General features: G+C 39.9%; 2 protein-coding genes across 2 annotated transcripts; both read right to left on the bottom strand.

Annotated features, from left to right (window-relative positions):
- Positions 1-6,056: 6,056 nt before the first annotated feature.
- ponzr10 (plac8 onzin related protein 10) lies at positions 6,057-13,630 on the bottom strand. The gene is made up of 4 exons (XM_058411140.1): positions 13,534-13,630; positions 12,736-12,860; positions 10,865-11,052; positions 6,057-7,182 (listed from the first exon to the last, which is right to left on the bottom strand). The coding sequence occupies exons 2-4, from the start codon at positions 12,836-12,838 to the stop codon at positions 7,018-7,020; spliced, it is 456 nt and encodes a 151-aa protein (XP_058267123.1). The 5' UTR covers positions 12,839-12,860; positions 13,534-13,630; the 3' UTR covers positions 6,057-7,017.
- A 2,387-nt stretch (positions 13,631-16,017) lies between these two features.
- On the bottom strand, positions 16,018-19,285 carry LOC131366642 (cornifelin homolog B-like). The gene is made up of 4 exons (XM_058411261.1): positions 19,139-19,285; positions 17,473-17,586; positions 16,750-16,904; positions 16,018-16,351 (listed from the first exon to the last, which is right to left on the bottom strand). The coding sequence occupies exons 2-4, from the start codon at positions 17,576-17,578 to the stop codon at positions 16,226-16,228; spliced, it is 387 nt and encodes a 128-aa protein (XP_058267244.1). The 5' UTR covers positions 17,579-17,586; positions 19,139-19,285; the 3' UTR covers positions 16,018-16,225.
- Positions 19,286-20,015: the final 730 nt, after the last annotated feature.

Consider the following 20,015-nt stretch of genomic DNA (forward strand, 5'->3'; position numbering starts at 1 on the left):
CGTGTGTATTGACCGATCGTGTAACTTTTTTGTTCGCCCATAATTTCATCGTAGTATTTGTACAAACCCAGCCACATGTCATCTCCACATGGGCTCTTAAAGACCTCCTGGAGCATCGTGGGTACTGGGCGCCAGTTTCTTCCCTGTAGCGGTTGAGTAGCTGTAACGCTGATAAATGGAGGATTAATCTAAGCGCAAGCGTAAAGAGTTTAGGTTTTTAACAGCGAGGTGAAGCTCTTAAAAAAAACAAAGGACAAATGAGTGCACAGGATGATGGAGGAGAAGTTTTATACTCGCAGAGGTTGGAAAGTGCGAACTATTAAAAAAAATGCGGAGACTGAGCTGCAAATTGGGGCGGATATGAAGTCATGAAGCTGAACCGCAAGATATGAAAGGGTTTTTTTTTTTTGCGACAGTGTGAACAAGTGTCGCAACATGAGTTCATATCAGCATGGCGCCTATAATGCGTGTGTTAGGATGATCATGTATGTGCAAGTGCGTGTTTTTATGTGTTTGTGTATACCTATGTGTGTGTGTGTGTGTGTGTGTGTGAGAGAGAGAGAGAGAGAATGTGTGCGCGCGCTCGCTCGCTCAGTAATTGGCCGTATATTAAAGATAGTTGCGCCGCTGCCCTCTCTAACACAGCAATAAAGCCCACTTAGAGTGTTTATTAAAAACACACTCAGAGAGAGAGAGGGAGAAACAGAGAGGCGGGGGGATGAGCGCGAGGAGGCAAAAACTATGAACAGGAAAAAATATTGGACTTTTTCCGCCATCATTTTTTGTCTTTAAAAAGTCCAAATGACCACTCAAATTGGGTAGTGCATCATTTTCTGTCACTGCGCTGAAAGCGTGCCAGACAGTTCTAATTCATCATTTCGGTGATTTAATAGCTGAGAAATATATTAAAATAATAAAAAGAAGGCTGAAATGCCCTGGATTTGCGGTGATAAATAGCCCTCCCTGGCCTGATCGGATTAGACGCGCTAACAGATATATTGCGGTCAGGATTCACGCAGGCACGCGCGATTGTTTTCCAATAAAAAAGTTGCATATTAAATTCCGACACAGAAGAGGAGGGGAAGAGGTCCTTCCATCTGCAAAGCCTCCAGAAAAAAAAGCAGATGGAAAGAAAGGAAAGAGAGATGAATGTGTGTGGGGAGTATGCAGAAAGGAAAATCTGCCTGTGCTCGCGCGCCTCTGTGTGTGTATGTGTGTGAAGTTGTGTTGTCTGCAGAATCACAAAAGGCCAAGCAGGTTATTATGTGCGGCCACTTCCGCACTCGCACTTGCAGCGTGCCTGCGATAATATCCCGCGCTCAGGGCACCATATTAGCATGTTTCACAAGCTCATAAACTTTAATTTAAACACGAACACACACGCACACACACACACGCTCGCGCGCGCGCTCATTCCCGTCCGGTATCTCCAGAGACCGCATAGAAAGTCTCATCGTCCTCCGACTCATCAGCGAGCGCTTGATTGTAATTAATTAGCTCATTTGTTTATGCAAATGTCTGCAATTAAGTCATATTGTTTGTTAAAGAGATCATTTTCCGAATCCTGTACGCGGGTTGTTTGTCTAATTAGGCGCATTAGTGTAAATTTGTAATTAACAGAGCGTAATTAGGAGGGAAGGGAAGGGAAGGAAAGCGTGGAGGTAATGCACACAGGACGCACAGAGAGAAAGTGACAATCAAGGACTTCAAGTGTGTGTGTGTGTGTGTGTTCTGATCATTGTCAGTATAGTGGCTGTGCATTCACTCATCCCCCAAATCCAAATTTAGTTGTCGTTATTTACAATTTCTCTTGATTTTCGAACACTGTGTAATGGTTAGAGGTATTTCCTGTTTACCACCAGATTTGTATTGGTAAAAAAAATAAACACTGCTGGGGTCCTGAGCTGAGATTTGCGGTCTTACCTTCACACTGTCAAGACAGCCTGACTTGTAAATTTTCTATGTCTTATATGGAGATTTTTTCTCAATTCTGTGCAAATCAGGTCTGATTCCCCAAATGAACTCATTCTAATACATTATACTTTCTATACAGTCACGTAAACGTGTGTAATCGTTGATATGGTGGAGAGTAAGGAGATGTTTATTTAACATCTGGACATCTCCAGTGTCAGAGAGGAAGCTGTAACTTTAAGTTTACTGATGTTTTCCTGAACAGATGAGTTTATGCTTCGTAACAGGACAAGTCGTGTGTTTAGTCTTAGTAACTTCAAGTGAGAATGAAGAGTGGCTGGTAAGGGAAGGATCTTTATAGCTGCTATAACGTCAAGGAGAAAATGAACTAAATTGTTTCACAAAACATAAACAAATAAACAACATGATGTTGTTTTTTTTATTAATAAATTAAAGATAATTCTCTGAAAATTGCTGTGGAATAAGACACACAGTAACTCAGCTTCATCATACCATGCCATCGCTGATTCTTTTCTTCACACCTTTAATTATAAATGTTCGTGTGAAGAGAGAGAAATAGTGTGTTGGGTCAGAGTGATGGAACACAGAAGGGTTAAATCTCTTTCATTATTACTCTCGGAATCGGCCTAAGGGGATGCAAGTATAAATGATCAGAGGAGAGAGGAGGAACGAGAGAGATGAAGTGAGATGAAGACAGAGGAGAAACATACAGAGAGAGAGAGAGATCTCAGAGCAGACTCATATAAATCATAACAATCATAACCCCAGGACGCTTCATGACAAACGGGGGGCTTAGAGAGAGAGAGAGAGAGAGAGAGAGAGAAGAGGACAGCATGAGAGACAGGCACATTGAACCATGTCATTATTTAAGCATAAAGGCTAATGATGTACAATCGCTAGCTCTCCATTGTTCTCTCTCTCTCTCTCTCTCTCACACACACACACTCACACACACACTTAGACATATTATTACAATAGATATTATTAATATGAAGCAATTTATTCTGGCTTTGACACATCTTTTTGCCCTCCAGCTACAATACTTATGTTAGAAGTTTCACATTAGCATAATATTAATATACACGCTTGTTAGGGGTTTTTATGCTATGCTAGTTTTTGTGCTATGCTAGCACTGTAGCTAGCATTATTTTAAGTCCTTTGAACACTCAGAAAACTTTCCATTCATTCAGAAACTATCTTACAAGCCAAAATGTTGTAGAAATGTTGGAACATTTATAAACAGTATTGCAGTCTGTTTTCTGATCATCCAGAAAATTTTCTTAAAATTCTGCTTAGATCTGTACATTGAAATACCCATTCCTACAAATACAAACATTATAGAAATCTTACTTAAAATAAATATGATCAAGTATCATTACATATTACTGGCAATGTGCATGATGTCAAAACTATTGTTAGCAGCACTGAAACCCCGTAGCTGTGCTAGCGGATGTTAGCGGTATAGATATGGTAATGGCGGCGATTAGTGAAACGTCGGCTACTTAAAAAGCTCCACAGAGATAAATGTTGGTCCGTGTCTCGTGTCCATAGTCGTCCTTTCTCTGTCTTTGTTCAGCTGCTGGGTAACAAGCAGAGAAAAAAAGGCAGTAATTGGTTTTTAGTTTTAATTTCTTTGTGTTTAACACAAATCAGCGAGTTCTATTAACGCTGAGTGGGCCGGCGTAATAAGTGTGTGTGACCTGCAGGAATGTTCAATCATCAGCCCATGTAGAAGGTCTAATGATCTGCTCATCTCAGACACTTATTAAGGACATCAGTCTCTCTCTCTCTTTCTCTCTCTCTCTCTCTCTCTCTCTTTTGCTCACTTGCTCTCCTTCTTCTTGTCTCTCTTAAGGAAAGCTAATTAAAATAACCATTTGGCAGCCCAACATCCTAATTGCTATTCCCATCATCGCTGGTCGATTGGGAGATTTGAGAGAGATAGAGAGAGAAAGAGTGCAAGAGAGAGAGAGAAAGAGAGAGAGAGAGAGAGTTAGGGAAAAGGAAAAGATGAGTGAGAGAAAGATTGATAATGAGATAATGAGTCATTAGAAGCATACATTAGTGCCTAATGCTCTCTCAATCAGCTTTAGCTCTTCTGTCTCCTGCTCGCATTTTAGCGCTCCCTGTCCATCCCTCTGTCCATCTTTCAGAGCCGTTCATCTTCATGCATCTGTCCATCCCTGTCCATCTTTCAGAGCCGTTCATCTTCATGCATCTGTCCATCCCTCTGTCCAGCTTTCAGAACCGTTCATCTTCATGCATCTGTCCATCCCTCTGTCCATCTTTCAGAGCCGTTCATCTTCATGCATCTGTCCATCCCTGTCCATCTTTCAGAGCCGTTCATCTTCATGCATCTGTCCATCCCTCTGTCCAGCTTTCAGAGCCGTTCATCTTCATGCATCCGTCCATCTCTCTGTCCATCTTTCAGAGCTGTTCATCTTCATGCATCCGTCCATCTCTCTGTCCATCTTTCAGAGCTGTTCATCTTCATGCATCCGTCCATCTATCTGTCCATCTTTCAGAGCCGTTCATCTTCATGCATCTGTCCATCTCTCTGTCCATCTTTCAGAGCCATTGATATTCATGCATTTGTCCATCTCTCTGTCTATCTTTCCATCTTTCATCTTTTTGTCCATTTTTCAGCCAGAGTGTTTTCTTTTGTCCATCTGTCCATCTCTCTATTCATCGATCTTTCAGTCTCTGTCCATTCAGTCTATCCATCCATCTGTCTATCATTTTGTCAGATTCTTTATCCATAGCTCTGTCCCACTGTTTATCTCTCCATCTATACACCAATCTTTTAATCTTTGTCCATCTCACAGTCTATCCATCCATCAACTCTTCTGTCTTTCAGTCTCTATCTATCTTTCTGTCCATCTGCCAAGCTCTCTGCCCATGTTGCCCTCAAGATATTTACCTTTTTTCATGTGTCCAATTATTTGACTCTGTCCATTTCTCTATTTCCTTTCAGCTTTTCCCATTCAGGTTCATCTTTCTGTCAATCCTTCCTCTCTGTCCATATGTCTCTCTGTCTCATTTCTCTTCACCAAGATGTCCATGTCTCTTTCTCTCCACCCATCTGCCCAACCACTGTGTGTTAATCTGTTCATCTCTCTGTTTCTTTCTTTGATCTGTCCATTATCCTGTTCATCCATCCACCTCCTTCATCGAACTGTCCATCCAGCTGTGTTTCAGTTCAGTCACTGACCAGCTCAAACCAGCCATCTTTAAGATGTCAATCTCACAGTCAATCTCTCCATAAAAATGTCTTTTTCTATCGATTCCATTGTTCAGCTGATGGATCCAGCTTTCCATCCGTTCATTTATCTGTAGATGTGACCATTTCTGACATTTTATCCATCTATTTTGTCTATCTCGGAGATTGTCCATCTCTTGGTTGATCTGTTAATCTCTAAATGGGCCTGATTTTTTTTCCTGTCTGCTTTTCATCAACTGCAATGATTATAAAAGGCTTTTAAATTGCTCTTTAACTCTACAGAAACTTTTATAAATCTTTATCGTTTAACATAGATCAGTGTGAGGTGCTTGAGAAAGCCATCACAGGAAGTGTGTGTGTGTGTGTGTGTGTGTGTGTGTGTGTGTGTGTGTGTGCTTTGCTCCATCTACTGGTCACACACAACGTTACACCTTCTCTTATTAGAAAATATTGCTGACCACAGATTTTTTTTTTCCTACAAAATATTTATTTTGAAGTTATCATATTGAGGTTTTTTTTTATTTGATTTTTATTTGATAGTGTGATATTGCTCGGTGTATTCATATGCGTCTGAATAACAGACAAATCTGCAAGAGACACAGAAGTGACATTCAGGACGACATTACTGAACGACAGAAGCCGGGAATAAATGAGATAATAGCCGAGTTATTTCGTGATCACGGATCTTTTCCTGATTGCATCATCCTGTTTACTGAACTGATCAGGACCACTGTGTGTCTTTTTCTATAATCACACGATTTCCTGTCGTTTATGCAACAAAAAAAAAAGCCGATTAGCGGAAAGTTTAATGATTCCAGGAAACGATCCAGGAAGAGCTTAATCATCACCATGCACACAGCCTGGACTTCAGAGAGACAGACAGGGAGAAGACAGACAGACAGACAGACAGGGTGGGAGGAAGTGAGACAGACACTTAATAATATACCTTTATATATATGGTCTACAGCAGCTTTCGAGTTCAAAGTGATTTGCATTGGGGAAAAAACACTCAGTGATCAGTTATTAATGATAGAGAATGTTAATGAGTTTACAATCGTGTGGTGTTTGTGAACAAAACAAATAATAAAATAAATGGTAAATATGAATAAACCAGGGCAATAAAATGGTTCTTACATTCAATTTAGAGAGAAGGCGATACAAATCCTCTCATAAGCCGACAATCATGTAATGGATAATGTTGGACTTTGTAAATTTAATTTTATGTATTGAACTGATTTATTGATTTTGCTCTCTGTGACGTCAACACAAAAGGATCAAGATCCATTGATCAAATGGTTCTTCAGGGACCAAATTGGTTCTTCTTCTGTTCTTCTTACATCCATGTAAAGAATCGTTTTAAGATTGTATATTATTATACTATCAACTTACTCCAGTTCATGATCATTTATTTTATTTAGATTTTATTTTTCAGAATTTCATTTAAATAAATAAAGGTCGGTTGTGGATTATCATTTACTTCTTTCTCTAAGATGTTTTTTTTAAGCATTTGTTAAAATTATGTTATTTTCGTGACTGCTTATTATCCTCATTTTGTCTTTTGTGTTCAGGTTATAGTGAACCATTTTTAAGTAAGACTGTTTAAAAGACAAATAATAAAAGTAAACGATAACAACTCTAAATCATAAAGGTGACTTTATTGGTGTGTAGATTTTATTTCAGTTGAAATTAATTTAATTTTACGTAACTGATGTGTGTAATGACAAGAAAGTAAGTGTCTAAATTCCACTGAGATCAGAAGTTTCCCAAGTTTAAATATGTTTACTCATCAAGTCTGAGAAAAAGAGACGATCTGGCTTTCCAGACGTGCTTGTGTTGCTATAAAATCGAAAGACGTGCAGAAATGACTAAGTAACTATTGCAGGTACGGTGGTGGTGACGGTGGTGAAGGGTACGTTCTGGCCGACGAGCACCGCCTCTGTCCGTTTCCGGTGCGAGAGCTCCCGGTTCATTTGACACCACGAGCAACAGAGACAGAAACAGGAGACCAGTATGTCTTCACACAAACTGCCCTAAAAGACACACACACACAGAGAGAGAGAGAGAGAGAGAGAGAGAGAGAGAGATCTTAAAGGAACCGTTTTATCTTTTAAATCACGTACATTAAGCCACGCCCCCTACCGACAGGTTGGTCTTCAGTTTAGGCTACGGCCGTGATTGCTAATTTAGCCTAATTACTGTTAAAGCTATAAGATTTTCCTTTTCTAGTAACACATCAGAAATGTTAATATTTCAGACAGATTCATCACCCAGTCACGTTATTTCAACGAGTTAACCGATTTTGAATCGTAAGCTAAACTAGTTTATCTTTTCAATTGCTTCTAACGTATATAAAGCCACGCCCCCTATCAAATTCCGCGGCTGGTACTAAGGATGAAAGATACACTATATTGGCAAAAGTTTTGGGACACCCGCCTAAATGATTGAATTCAGGGGTTGGGCTCGGCCCCTTTGTTCCAGTGAAAAGAATTCCTAATGCTTCAGCACACCAAGACATTCTTGACAATTTCATGCTCCCAACTTTGTGGGAACAGTTTGGGGATAGACCCTTCCTGTTCCAACATGAGTGCACACCAGTGCACAAAGCAAGGTCCATAAAGACATGGATGAGTGAGTTTGGTGTGGAGGAACTTGACTGACCTGCAGAGAGTCCTGACCTCAACCAGACAGAACACTTTTGGGATCAATTAGACTGTGAGCCATTCCAAAACTGGGGTGTCTGCCTTTACATTTACATTTTTGGCATTTGGCACACGCTGTTATCCAGAGCGACATACAAAAGTGCTTTTAAAGTCTCTATCAATGAGTATATTAACACTGTTCAATAGGTTACAGACTTAGGATACCATTAGCCTAAAATTGAGTTGGTATGTTTTTGTTTATTTAAATATATATAACATATAACAATACATAAAAACATTTAAAATAAAAAAGAGTTTAAGTGCTTCAGGAAAAGGTAGGTCTTCAGACATCGTATGAAGACAATCAGTGACTGTACAGACATCTAGGGGACATTCATTCCACCACCTTGGTGCCAGAACAGAGAAGAGTCTGATGTATACCTACCTTTCACCCTGAGAGATGGTGGGACCAGTCGAGCAGTGCTAGTGGACCTAAGGGAGTGAGATGCAGTGTGAGGAGTAATAAGATCTTTGAGGTAAGATGTTGCTGGTCCATTCTTGTCTTTGTAGGCAAGCATCAGTGAATCTGATGCGTGCAGCTACTAGAAGCCAGTGGAGGGAATGCAGCAGAAGGGTGGTGTGGAAGAACTTAGGCAGGTGGAAAACAAGCCATGCAGCTGCATTTTGGATCATTTGCAGTGGATGAATTGCATTCAGAGGAAGACCTGCCAGTAAAGAGTTGCAGTAGTCCAGTCTCTGAACAAGCACTTGAGTAGCCTGTGTGGATAGGAATGGTCGAATCCTTCTAGTGTTGTACAGAAGAAACCGACATGAGCGTGTCACTTTAGCAACATGGGAGGAAAAGGACAGTTGATTGTCCATGGATACCCCAAGGTTCCGAGCAGTGGCTGAAGGGGAGATCATGGAGTTGTTCAGAGATAATGCAAGATCCTGAGCTGGGGATTAATCACCTGGGATGACCAGCAGTTCAGTTTTGCTGGGATTGAGTTTCAGCTGATGAGCTGTCATCCAAGATGAAATGTCTGCCAGACACACTGAGATCCGAGCAGAAGCTGTGGTATCTGAGGGAGGGAAGGAGAAGATAAGTTGGGTGTCATCAGCATAGCAGTGGTATGAAAAGCAATGTGACGATATAACTTTGCCAAGAGAGTGGGTGTAGAGGGATAAAAGGAGAGGACTAAGTAGACAGGGAGGGACACCAGTAGAGAGTCTGCATGGAGCAGATGTCAATCCCTTCCATGTTACTTGATATGAGTGACCATCCAGGTAGGAAGCAAACCATTCCCATGCTGTTCCACAAATTCCAAGACTCCTGAGGGTGGACAAGAGAGTCTTGTGGTTAACTGTGTCAAATGAAAGGTTGAGGAGGATGAGGACCGATGACAGCTTGGCTGATCTAACAGCATGTAGTTTCTCAGTGATTGCCAAAAGGGCAGTCTCTGTAGAATGTGCTGCTTTGAAGCCAGACTGGTTGGGATAATAAAGGTTATTTTGCAGGAGATAGTCAGACAGCTGATTATAAACAATTCGTTCAAAAACTTTTGAAAGAAAGGAGAGAAGTATTACCGGTCTATAGTTACTGATGCCAGAGGGATCCAGAGCAGGTTTCTTCAGTGTGGAGATAACTCTTGCTTTCTTAAAGGCAGTTGGTACCTGACCAGATGTTATGAATCCATTGATGACTGTGGTGATGAAGAGCAGGAGGTCAGGTGAGATAGTCTGGAGCATAGTGGAAGGGATTGGATCCAGTAGGCAGGTGGTAGGATTGCAGGACTGGATGATTTGCAAAACCTCTTCTGCTGCTATGGTTGAGAGATGCTTCAGTGAAGGAGTAGCTGAGTCCTGACTGTGTAATGTAGATGAAGTTGGGGCAGGTGTGAAGGTCTGGCAGATCTTCTCAATTTTCTCTGTGTAAAAAGTGGCAAAATCTTCGTCAGTCAGGGAGGATGGAGCAGGTGGAGTCGAAGGGTTGAGTAGTGCAGAGAAGATGAAGATAAAAGTAATATGGAGTTGGCCAGCCCTTTACAGCTATAACAGCTTCAACTCTTCTGGGAAGGCTTTCCTCAAGGTTTAGAAGTGTGTTTATGGGAATTTTTGACCATTCCACTAGAAGCATATTTGTGAGGTCAGGCACTGATCGACAGTTTCTGCTCTAATTCATCCCAAAGGTGTTCTATCCAGTTGAGGTCAGGACTCTGTGCAGGCCAGTCAAGTTCCTCCACACCAAACTCGCTCATCCATGTCTTTATGGAGCACTGGTGTTCAGTCATGTTGGAACAGGAAGGGGTCATCCCCAAACTGTTCCCACAAAGTTGGGAGCATGAAATTGTCCAAAATATCTTGGTATGCTGAAGCATTAATAGTTCCTTTCACTGGAACTAAGGGGCCAAGCCCAACCCCTGAAAAACAACACCTGAAATCAATCATTTGGAGGGGTGTCCCAAAACTTTTGGCAATATAGTGTATGTCTTCAAAATGGCACCACAGCTGTGTTTATGAGTCCATGCGAAGTGTAAGAACAGTGCTGTTTAAGCTATATGAAGTCTTCACTTTCCTGTTTCTTTACAGATCTAAAAGAATTGTTAATATTGATGACAGATTCATCACCTTAGCCACCTTACCCTAGATCAGTAGCGTAAATTCTCTATGGCCATGTTTCCAAGTTGCTTAGCAAACTACTATCTGAATGGTGAGGGAGTTTCTTATTTATTTGTTTGTTCATTTGTATTTTCATTTACTTGTTTATTTTTATTTTTTTTGCCATCATAAAATAACATCTCTCATAGCATAAAAAAATCACTTCTAAAAGTCATTAAAAGTCACACAGGATAAAAGCATTTGCCAAATGCTGTAAATTAAATAACATCTTGCATTATGTTGCTAACATAACATAAATCCAGTACCTGTCTATATTTTAATATTTAGTTTCATTTTATATCATGGCAGCCATCCAACCTGGTTTCATAGTTTTATTTTCAGTTCTATTCAATAAAACCCTATTAATCTCTATGTTTTTACTTGCACCCTACTGATTATGAAGCATAGCACTCACCGGGATTGCATACTTATACCGTATGGCCACTCTCATGGACAGAGTGACAGGAGGAACACAGACCCCCACGCCTGTAGCCGCCACTAATGCAGGACCGAGAAAATCCACGAGAGGGAGGCATAAACTCTCGCCGAATTTAGACGAGGTGCTGCAGGCGAAGCAGGGAAAACACCAGAATGCAAAACAGCCTGAAAGAGATGCTATTGTTATTACTAATTCATTATCCCCTCATTGTAACTATACAAACTATTAAACATACACTATATTGCCAAAAGTATTCGCTCACCTGCCTTGACTCGCATGTGAACTTAAGTGACATCCCATTCCTAATCCATAGGGTTCAATATGACGTCGGTCCACCCTTTGCAGCTATAACAGCTTCAACTCTCCTGGGAAGGCTGTCCACAAGGTTTAGGAGTGTGTTTATGGGAATTTTTGACCATTCTTCCAGAAGCGCATTTGTGAGGTCACACACTGATGTTGGACGAGAAGGCCTGGCTCTCAGTCTCCACTCTAATTCATCCCAAAGGTGTTCTATCGGGTTGAGGTCAGGACTCTGTGCAGGCCAGTCAAGTTCATCCACACCAGACTCTGTCATCCATGTCTTTATGGACCTTGCTTTGCGCACTGGTGCACAGTCATGTTGGAAGAGGAAGGGGCCAGCTCCAAACTGTTCCCACAAAGTTGGGAGCATGGAATTGTCCAAAATGTCTTGGTATGATGAAGCATTCAGAGTTCCTTTCACTGGAACTAAGGGGCCAAGCCCAGCTCCTGAAAAACAACCCCACACCATAATCCCCCCTCCACCAAACTTTACACTTGGCACAATGCAGTCAGACAAGTACCGTTCTCCTGGCAACCGCCAAACCCAGACTCGTCCATCAGATTGCCAGATGGAGAAGCACGATTTGTCACTCCAGAGAACGCGTCTCCACTGCTCTAGAGTCCAGTGGCGGCGTGCTTTACACCACTGCATCCGACGCTTTGCATTGCACTTGGTGATGTATGGCTTGGACGCAGCTGCTCGGCCATGGAAACCCATTCCATGAAGCTCTCTGCGCACTGTTCTTGAGCTAATCTGAAGGCCACATGAAGTTTGGAGGTCTGTAGCGATTGACTCTGCAGAAAGTTGGCGACCTCTTCGCACTATGCGCCTCAGCATCCACTGACCCCGCTCCGTCAGTTTACGTGGCCTACCACTTCGTGGCTGAGTTGCTGTCGTTCCCAAACACTTCCACGTTCTTATAATACAGCTGACAGTTGACTGTGGAATATTTAGGAGCGAGGAAATTTCACGACTGGATTTGTTGCACAGGTGGCATCCTATCACAGTTCCACGCTGGAATTCACTGAGCTCCTGAGAGCGACCCATTCTTTCACAAATGTTTGTAAAAACAGTCTGCATGCCTAGGTGCTTGATTTTATACACCTGTGGCCATGGAAGTGATTGGAACACCTGATTCTGATTATTTGGATGGGTGAGCGAATACTTTTGGCAATATAGTGTATCTGTCTCTATAGTATGGTCTAAAAGAAATGGATAAATTTTCATATATAGACTTAGAAACATGCCCACATTGACATGTATGACCTCAAGGATACTCCTACACTTCTATACAAACACACTTCATATATGATCTGCTTTAAGGCATTGAACACTTTACTCAGATTTCCAAATGAGCATAAAAGTATGCCTACATTTCCATATATGGATTTAAAGATATGCCTTCATTTCCATATATCAGCTTAATAGGCTTCCCACTCCAGTATGAGCACTTTTATTAAAGAGCAGCTTGCATCGTGTTGGAAAAACAAGGCAGTAGTCCAACCTCTGGACACAGGAGGAATGTATTTTGGGGGTTTCCACTTACATGCTTCCATGTCCTGGCAGCAGTGACACAGTCCTGAACTCCACGCTGTGACCCTTGGCACTGCCCTTGGCTGCTGCTGGATCACTATAGGTGCGGTGGCCATGATGCTCGGATGCTGAGGTTCTCTGATAAACATGGAAAATCGATGATTTTATGTTACAGAGAGCATAATAAGAGCCAAAAATCTCTGTATTCAAATCACTGCATTCCTATACAACCAGTGCATTCTTATACAATGTTTAAATCTGTCTTAGTGCAGTGAAGGAGAAATGGAATGACATGTGGAAAGATAAGCAGCCTACCTGTTCATCCGGTTTATTGTTTTCAGAAAACGAAACAATTACGATTAGAAAAAGGCATTTACTCTCCATTCAGAAGAGTTAACCTTTTAAATCAGAACACAATATCTCAACTTACCCCTTGAGAACTAATGAATATTAAGAGAGTAAATAAATAAATAATTATATCAGATAATATATAATAATTATTGCAGATGCTTTTAATCCAATGCAACTATTTAACCACAGATCTTTAACCAGTGAGCTGTTTAAAAATTAAAGTATTTACAGTAAACATGCTGCATTACAAGCTATTTAAAAATCTATTTCATATCTAAAACTAATTTCGAAGCACACTAGATAAGATGTGTGAAGTTTTCCCTGATTTGTTTCAGTGATCTTCATTACAACCTCATCGAAGATAATTAGCTCCTCAGACTTATTTATTGTTTTGTTTTTTTTACAGCTTTTGTCATTTTATTAATGTTATTTCATGAATAATTGTATTATCTGGTCTTACCTAGGTTAGTGAATGCTGTGTTCTTCTCCTCATTAAACGTGAAATGAACCTTCCTGCAAATACGTAGTTATCACACGCATGTACACACCAGGTGATAGGCGTGTGAAAGTAGAAAAACCTGAATATTCCTCAAGTGTTTCTTCCACCCAAAGAATGCACTGGATGATAGAGCTTCTTTCTTTTCTTTTATATTGGCTATCTTAATAATCTCAGTGATTTACACCTATGTGACATTTTGCCTGTTTGCTGAGAAATCATCAGTGAGAGCCTTTATTTATTCCAAGTCACAGTGTTATAGAATAAACTGGGCTCAATAGAGTGTCCTTAATGCACTGTAATCTGTAATATATTACACACTCCTAAACCCTGACACATTTACTTAACTGACCTGAAGTCTAACATAGCAGGCTAACATATTCCGATCAGGAATAACATTATGACCACCCACCTAATATTGTGTTGCTGCTAAAAAAGTCATGACCCATTGAGGCATGGACTCCACTAGATCCCTGAAGGTGTGCTGTGGGATCTGGCACCAAGATGTTAGCTGCAGATCCTTTAAGTCCTGTAAGTTGTGAGGTGGGGCCTCCATGGATTGCACTTGTTTGTCCAGCACATCCCACAGATGCTGGATTGGATTGAGATCTAGGGAATTTGGAGGACAAGTAAACATCTCAAACACATTGTTGCGTCTATCAACCCATTCCTGAACCATTTTTGCTTTGTGGTATGGTGCATTATCCTGCTGAAAGAGGCCACAGCCATCAAGGAATACCGTTTCCATGAAAGGGTGTTCATGGTCTGCAACAATGCTTAGGTAGGTGGTATGTGTCAAAGTAACATCCACATGGATGGCAGGACCTAAGGTTTCCCAGCAGAACATTGCCCAAAGCATGACACTGCCTCCACCATTTTGCCTTCTTCCCATAGTGCATCCTGGTGCCATGTGTTCCCCAGGTAAGTGACGCACACGCACCCGGCCATCCACGTGATGTAAAAGAAAACGTCTTTCATCAGACCAGGCCACCTTCTTGCACTGTGCACTCTGACACCTTTCTATCAGAACCAGCATAAATTTCTTCAGCAATTTGAGCAACAGTAGCTCGTCTGTTGGATCAGACCACATGGGCCAGCCTTCGCTCCCCACGTGCATCAATGAGCCTTGGCCACCCATGACCCTGTCGCCACTGTTCCTTCCTTGGATCACTTTTGATAGATACTGACCACTGCAGACCGGGAACACCCCACAAGAGCTGCAGTTTTGGAGATGCTCTGATCCAGTTGTCTGGCAATCACAATTTTGCCCTTGTCAAACTCGCACAAATGCTTATGCTTGCCCATTTTTCCTGCTTCTAACACATCAACTTTGAGGACAAAATGTTCACTTGCTGCCTAATATATCCCACCCACTAACAGGTGCCATGATGAGATAATCAGAGTTATTCAGGTCAACTGTTAGTGCTAATAATGTTATGCATGGTTGGTGTAAGTAATATAATGTAATGAAACAAAAGATAATAATACATAATATATACACTGTGAAGCATGGTTGTGGTTGGATGGTGTTGGCCTTTTGTTTGCTTCTTCAATGAATCCGCTCTTTACCGGGTCCTTATGTGGACAGCCTCCTATAGGCAGAGACGAGGTTATTTGAATTTATTTACATATTAATTATTTAACATTTGAAGACTATTATGAGCTCATTAATTATGACCTATAAGTTCCCTTATAAATCCCACTCTGGTGTTTATAATGATTTATAATCCCACTCTGGTGTTTATAATGATTTATAATCCCACTCTCTGGTGTTTATAATGATTTATAATCCCACTCTCTGATGTTTATAATGATTTATAATCCCACTCTCTGGTGTTTATAATGATTTATAATCCCACTCTCTGGTGTCACATAAATGAGGATGAGGTTCCCTTCTGAGCCTGGTTTCTTCCTCGTATCGTCTCAGGGTGTTTTTCTTTGCCACTGTTGCCTCAGTCTAGCTCATTAAAGATTAGTTATCAATATCATTTTAAACTTTGTCATTTTTATTTCTGCAAAGCTGCTTTAAGACAATGTCCATTTTAAAAGCAATATACAAACTGAATTGAATTGAATGAAACACTTTGTAGGATGTTCTAAGTCTGGGAGCTGCTGTTCCAGAAGACCTGATGTGATGGCTCTCTGTGATACTTCCTAACAAACAAGTTTGGTAAGTGCTCCTGCATTCTTCCTGGAACAAGTGTATTCATTTTGATATCACATGACTCTTTAATAGCACACACCTCCATTCCATGCATCACTAATAATTTAGAGATTACACAGTAATGAAGCTGAATACTTCTGAAATTAACATTTGTATTTTTTTTTTTTATTCATAAGTTTGCAAACTACGCAGTTCATTATTATGGTGTCGGTTTCTGACGTATAATCCTAATGAAGTCCATTTCACTGTAGAAACAGCAGAAACAGTGAGCTCTCAGATACGAACAGAATTCAACATACATTTTATTTTTACTACAATGTTAGCGATACAACTTTTTGAAAATAAAAGAGAAATATGCAGTACATGTAGGTGAAGTTCACAGAACTCTGAACTGTCATGTGATTAAACACTGTGATGAATAGAAGCTTTATATAAATAAATACATTTATACAACACTTTGTTGGAGATGATTTTCTGGCAGATGAAACAGGATCAGTTCTTTGGCCTGGCATTGAGCAGGGCGATGGGAATTGCACGCAATTTCATCTCACGTGACATCTGACACCAGGTGCAGGGCGTACAGCATGTGGCGATCAGACAGTCATTACAGAGCGTGCCCTATCAAAAATAAATAAATAAATAAATAAAAGTTTGCAAAGAAGCCAAAGCCAGACAGAGCCTTGTGTGTTGCCATGAAAATGCAGTGACTGACTGACAAAACTGTTTTAGTGCATTGCTAGAAGTGAAATTCTGATACACAGTGAAATGTCCCAGTATTTCAAGTTCATACAGGTTTTACATTTTTTCCTGTTTTGCAAGCAAACCTTTCTATCTTGATAAAGATCATATCACTTCCAGCCATCCCAGATATGATCTCTGTGTCATATCACATACCCTTCACTTTCATAGGCTGCTTGCTGTTTGTTCTTTTGTAAAATATGCAGTAAATTTCAGTTTTTTGGGCAGACTGTTTCTAGAAGTAATGTTTTATAGTTAAATCTAATCGTTCTGCGCACCTTAATGCCGTAACGGTGACGCATCGACACCCTCATGGCCCATGTGGCAGGTGAGACGATACCACACATATCCAGCAGGGGGAGACACAAACACTGGCCATATTCTTTAGTCTTCATGCAGGCGAAACACGGGCAGCACCAAAACACAAAACAACCTAAACACACACAAAAGCCTTCTTTATACGAAACGCATACACAATGTCCACACATTAGTTCATCATATTTCAGAATTTTCTGTCACTGTGTCAAAAAATATTTTTTTATCATAAACCTACTACACGTGCACTATAATAAACTGGTTCAGAATGTGTTCATTAGTTTTCTATAACAGCAGCTCTGATAGTAGCTCAGGTTTATATGAATCCCCTAGTTATTATTGTTTCTATAGCAACGGCTGCTTCACAGAGACGTGCATGACAGACTGTAAGCTTTCCGACATCTTCAGGAATGGAGTTGTGTGTTACTTCCTAATAAGCTACATATTTTTAGTCTTAGTAAGTTCCTGAAAGAGAATACCTAGAGGCTGGTGAGGGAATGAAAACAAGGGGTTTTGTTACGCAACATTAAACAGATGAGAAGTATGACGTGTTCTTCATGAGAAAGAATTAGAGGAATGAAACCCTCCAGGATGTGTCGTTATAGGAAAATAAAAAATGTGTGTGTGTCAGATCACTTGTTTTACTGGTTACATCTTAGCTCCAAACAGCAGTGTGTGCTCCTTACACTCAGCCTTGTTGTCGCAGCAGTCGCAGATCCCGGAGTGCCACTCATCAGATTCTTTAGACTCCAGCACCGGCTGCGGCTGCTTTATCACCATCTTGGTCGTCATTTCTGCGGCTGAAACACAAACAGTACCGTCTGAGGAGAACTACTCTTATTAGGACATGAAGTGAGAGCATCACATCGTCCATCCTAATTCTTATTTCTTTCTATTATTAACCATTCAACACACTTTTCCAGTATCCTGTCTGTTTAAACTCCACTTCTGAGCTCATGTCGTTTCTCAGTTTGATGATTCATGTGCAATGTCATGATGTCCATAAACCACAAAATATGCCTAGAGTGCTGATATTTGGCATCAGTGCACTGGGATGTTTCACTGCAAGCATCATTCTGCTGCAAAAAAAGTTCTAGCACCAGTCCTACTGAAAGGGTTACTACAGTAATTAGTAGTAGAGTTAGATACATCAGAGGACATGCAACTGACGTGTCCTTTTAACATACAATACCCAACCTCATCCAATGAAGAAGAAAAAGAAATTCGCACCAATTCCGCATTTTTCAATTACAATTACATAAAAAGCTGCAATATTCAGCACACACTGTTACTACATACATCAGCAGTAAAGTCACATTTCCATTCTACAGATTTTAGATCTAAAAATAAAACTTGGTCCACATATTTCTTTCATTGGACAAATCAATGGACAAAAAAGCACTGAATATGTTTTTAGCAAATAAAGATATTATTAACAATGTTTTTTCCAACACACAGGACAGATATATTCAGAAATGTTATCAATGTTATCAGAAAATGATATTACAATACAACATTTTAAACACTGATTTAATGATAATCATAAGAATTAGGAAATTACTGGTTTGGAAAAGGAGAGTGAAAGTAAATTATTTAAAACGATATTAAAATATCTCAAGTTTTAAATTAGTGGGGGCATTTTTAATGTCTGGGAAAAAAATCAAAATAAGTTTCAAAAAAAGAAATTAAGAACAAATTCCTTAATGCAAATAAATAAGCAGGTTGATATTATAGAATACAAAAATATAGTAAGTTCTAGTTTGAAATTCAATAAATATATTTCACATACACACACACACATATATATATATATATATATATAAAATGCACATATATATAAATTGAAATTTAATAAATAATTTTAAATATATAAGTATACTATTTTTTTAAGTTAATAAGTGAACAATATATTTTTTTTCTCTCCTTGTCTTGTGTTTTAGTAAATATTTGCTACTCAACATAAAACCTGGAGATTAAAAAAGAGATTCAAGGAAAGTTACAGAAAACAGAGTGGAAAGTTGATGAATACAGGCAAAGAGTGAAGATACTGGGGATTTAACTGAATCTGGTCTTTAGCTTTTATATTTTGATATATTTTTATATTTTCTGCACTGATATTTTCATTTTTCAGGTCCTCTCTCACCCTTAAAAGATCAGCCATTGAAGAGAGAAACAATGGCACATCTGAAAATGATGAAACACTACGAAAAACTCTTCTTTAAGAATATAAATCTTCATATCAAATCATCTGCAGTTACGACAACTCTTCAAACAGAATCCAAGCGACACGAAGCTGCGATGCATTCATTTACTATCTGCACTTTGATTTTAGAGGATGTGGTTAATGCTTACCTGTGATCTGCTGTCTGATAAACTCCCCGACTCGAACTCACAGCTGCACACAAAATCGCAGAGCTTTATAAAAAACCACCAGGAGAAAAATCCCCCTGAACCTGTCCGACCTGAACAGGAGGGTGCGGTGCCGAGTGAAACTCTGGCCATGGGTAGAACGTGAGGCCTGTGAGATCTAGACACACTTAATAAGTCAGGTATTAAGCGATTAAGTCAAAGTTCGACTTCAGTGTGACTTCTTTTAGATCACATCACAGCTGAGTGAGGCGCAAAACAACAGCACTACATTTCAACACAAAACAGCACAGGATGAAGGGGATAGAGAGTACAATAAAGCTATTCATAACACTGTACAAACATCGCATACAGAACAGCAAGAACAACACACTGTTTGCACTACTCTACACTGAAAAAGTCTGTGATTGCTAATCATTTATTACACAAATAAATACATTTAAAAATATTGCATATTTATTATATTTATAGTAAAAAAAAAAAATCCAAAAAGTTTTTCGTTTCACTTTGCTTTAATGGATTCACCACAATGCCATCCTGTGCTGCAGAATTTCACTTCATCTCTACCTAAAGACAGCGATTCGGCAGCACTTCAGTGTGTCCAGGTTTGTTGCATCACATCTGTACACTATATTAAAACAAATCCATTCCCCAAGCTTCACTCTAGCCAAGTCTCACCTCTGTACAACAGCTGCACTGCATTATGGGACAGTGACTACCATATCTACACTAATTCCACACTGGATCTCTCATTAATATGGTTATGGTTATGTTAATATGTTTCAGAATAATGTTTCAGAGAAGAAGCTCTCACTGATTTTCAATGTTTTCAGCAAACAGTTTTTTTTCCTCAGTTAAAAGC

The sequence above is a fragment of the Hemibagrus wyckioides genome, linkage group LG16 (assembly GCF_019097595.1).
Source record: "Hemibagrus wyckioides isolate EC202008001 linkage group LG16, SWU_Hwy_1.0, whole genome shotgun sequence".
Classification (NCBI taxonomy): Eukaryota; Metazoa; Chordata; class Actinopteri; order Siluriformes; family Bagridae; genus Hemibagrus; species Hemibagrus wyckioides.

Bases quoted from the DNA above. Each gene is read 5' to 3' on its own strand.
- LOC131366642 (XM_058411261.1), bottom strand. From the start codon at position 17,578: ATGACGACCAAGATGGTGATAAAGCAGCCGCAGCCGGTGCTGGAGTCT. The intron at 16,905-17,472 runs GTAAGGAGCACA...GTGTGTGTTTAG, and splicing joins CTGCGACAACAAGGCTGAGT to GTTGTTTTGTGTTTTGGTGC. The intron at 16,352-16,749 runs GTGCGCAGAACG...TATTTTTGATAG, and splicing joins GTCACCGTTACGGCATTAAG to GGCACGCTCTGTAATGACTG.
- ponzr10 (XM_058411140.1), bottom strand. From the start codon at position 12,838: ATGGCCACCGCACCTATAGTGATCCAGCAGCAGCCAAGGGCAGTGCCA. The intron at 11,053-12,735 runs GTAAGTGGAAAC...CATCTCTTTCAG, and splicing joins CTGCCAGGACATGGAAGCAT to GCTGTTTTGCATTCTGGTGT. The intron at 7,183-10,864 runs GTGAGTGCTATG...TGTGTCTTTTAG, and splicing joins GGTATAAGTATGCAATCCCG to GGCAGTTTGTGTGAAGACAT.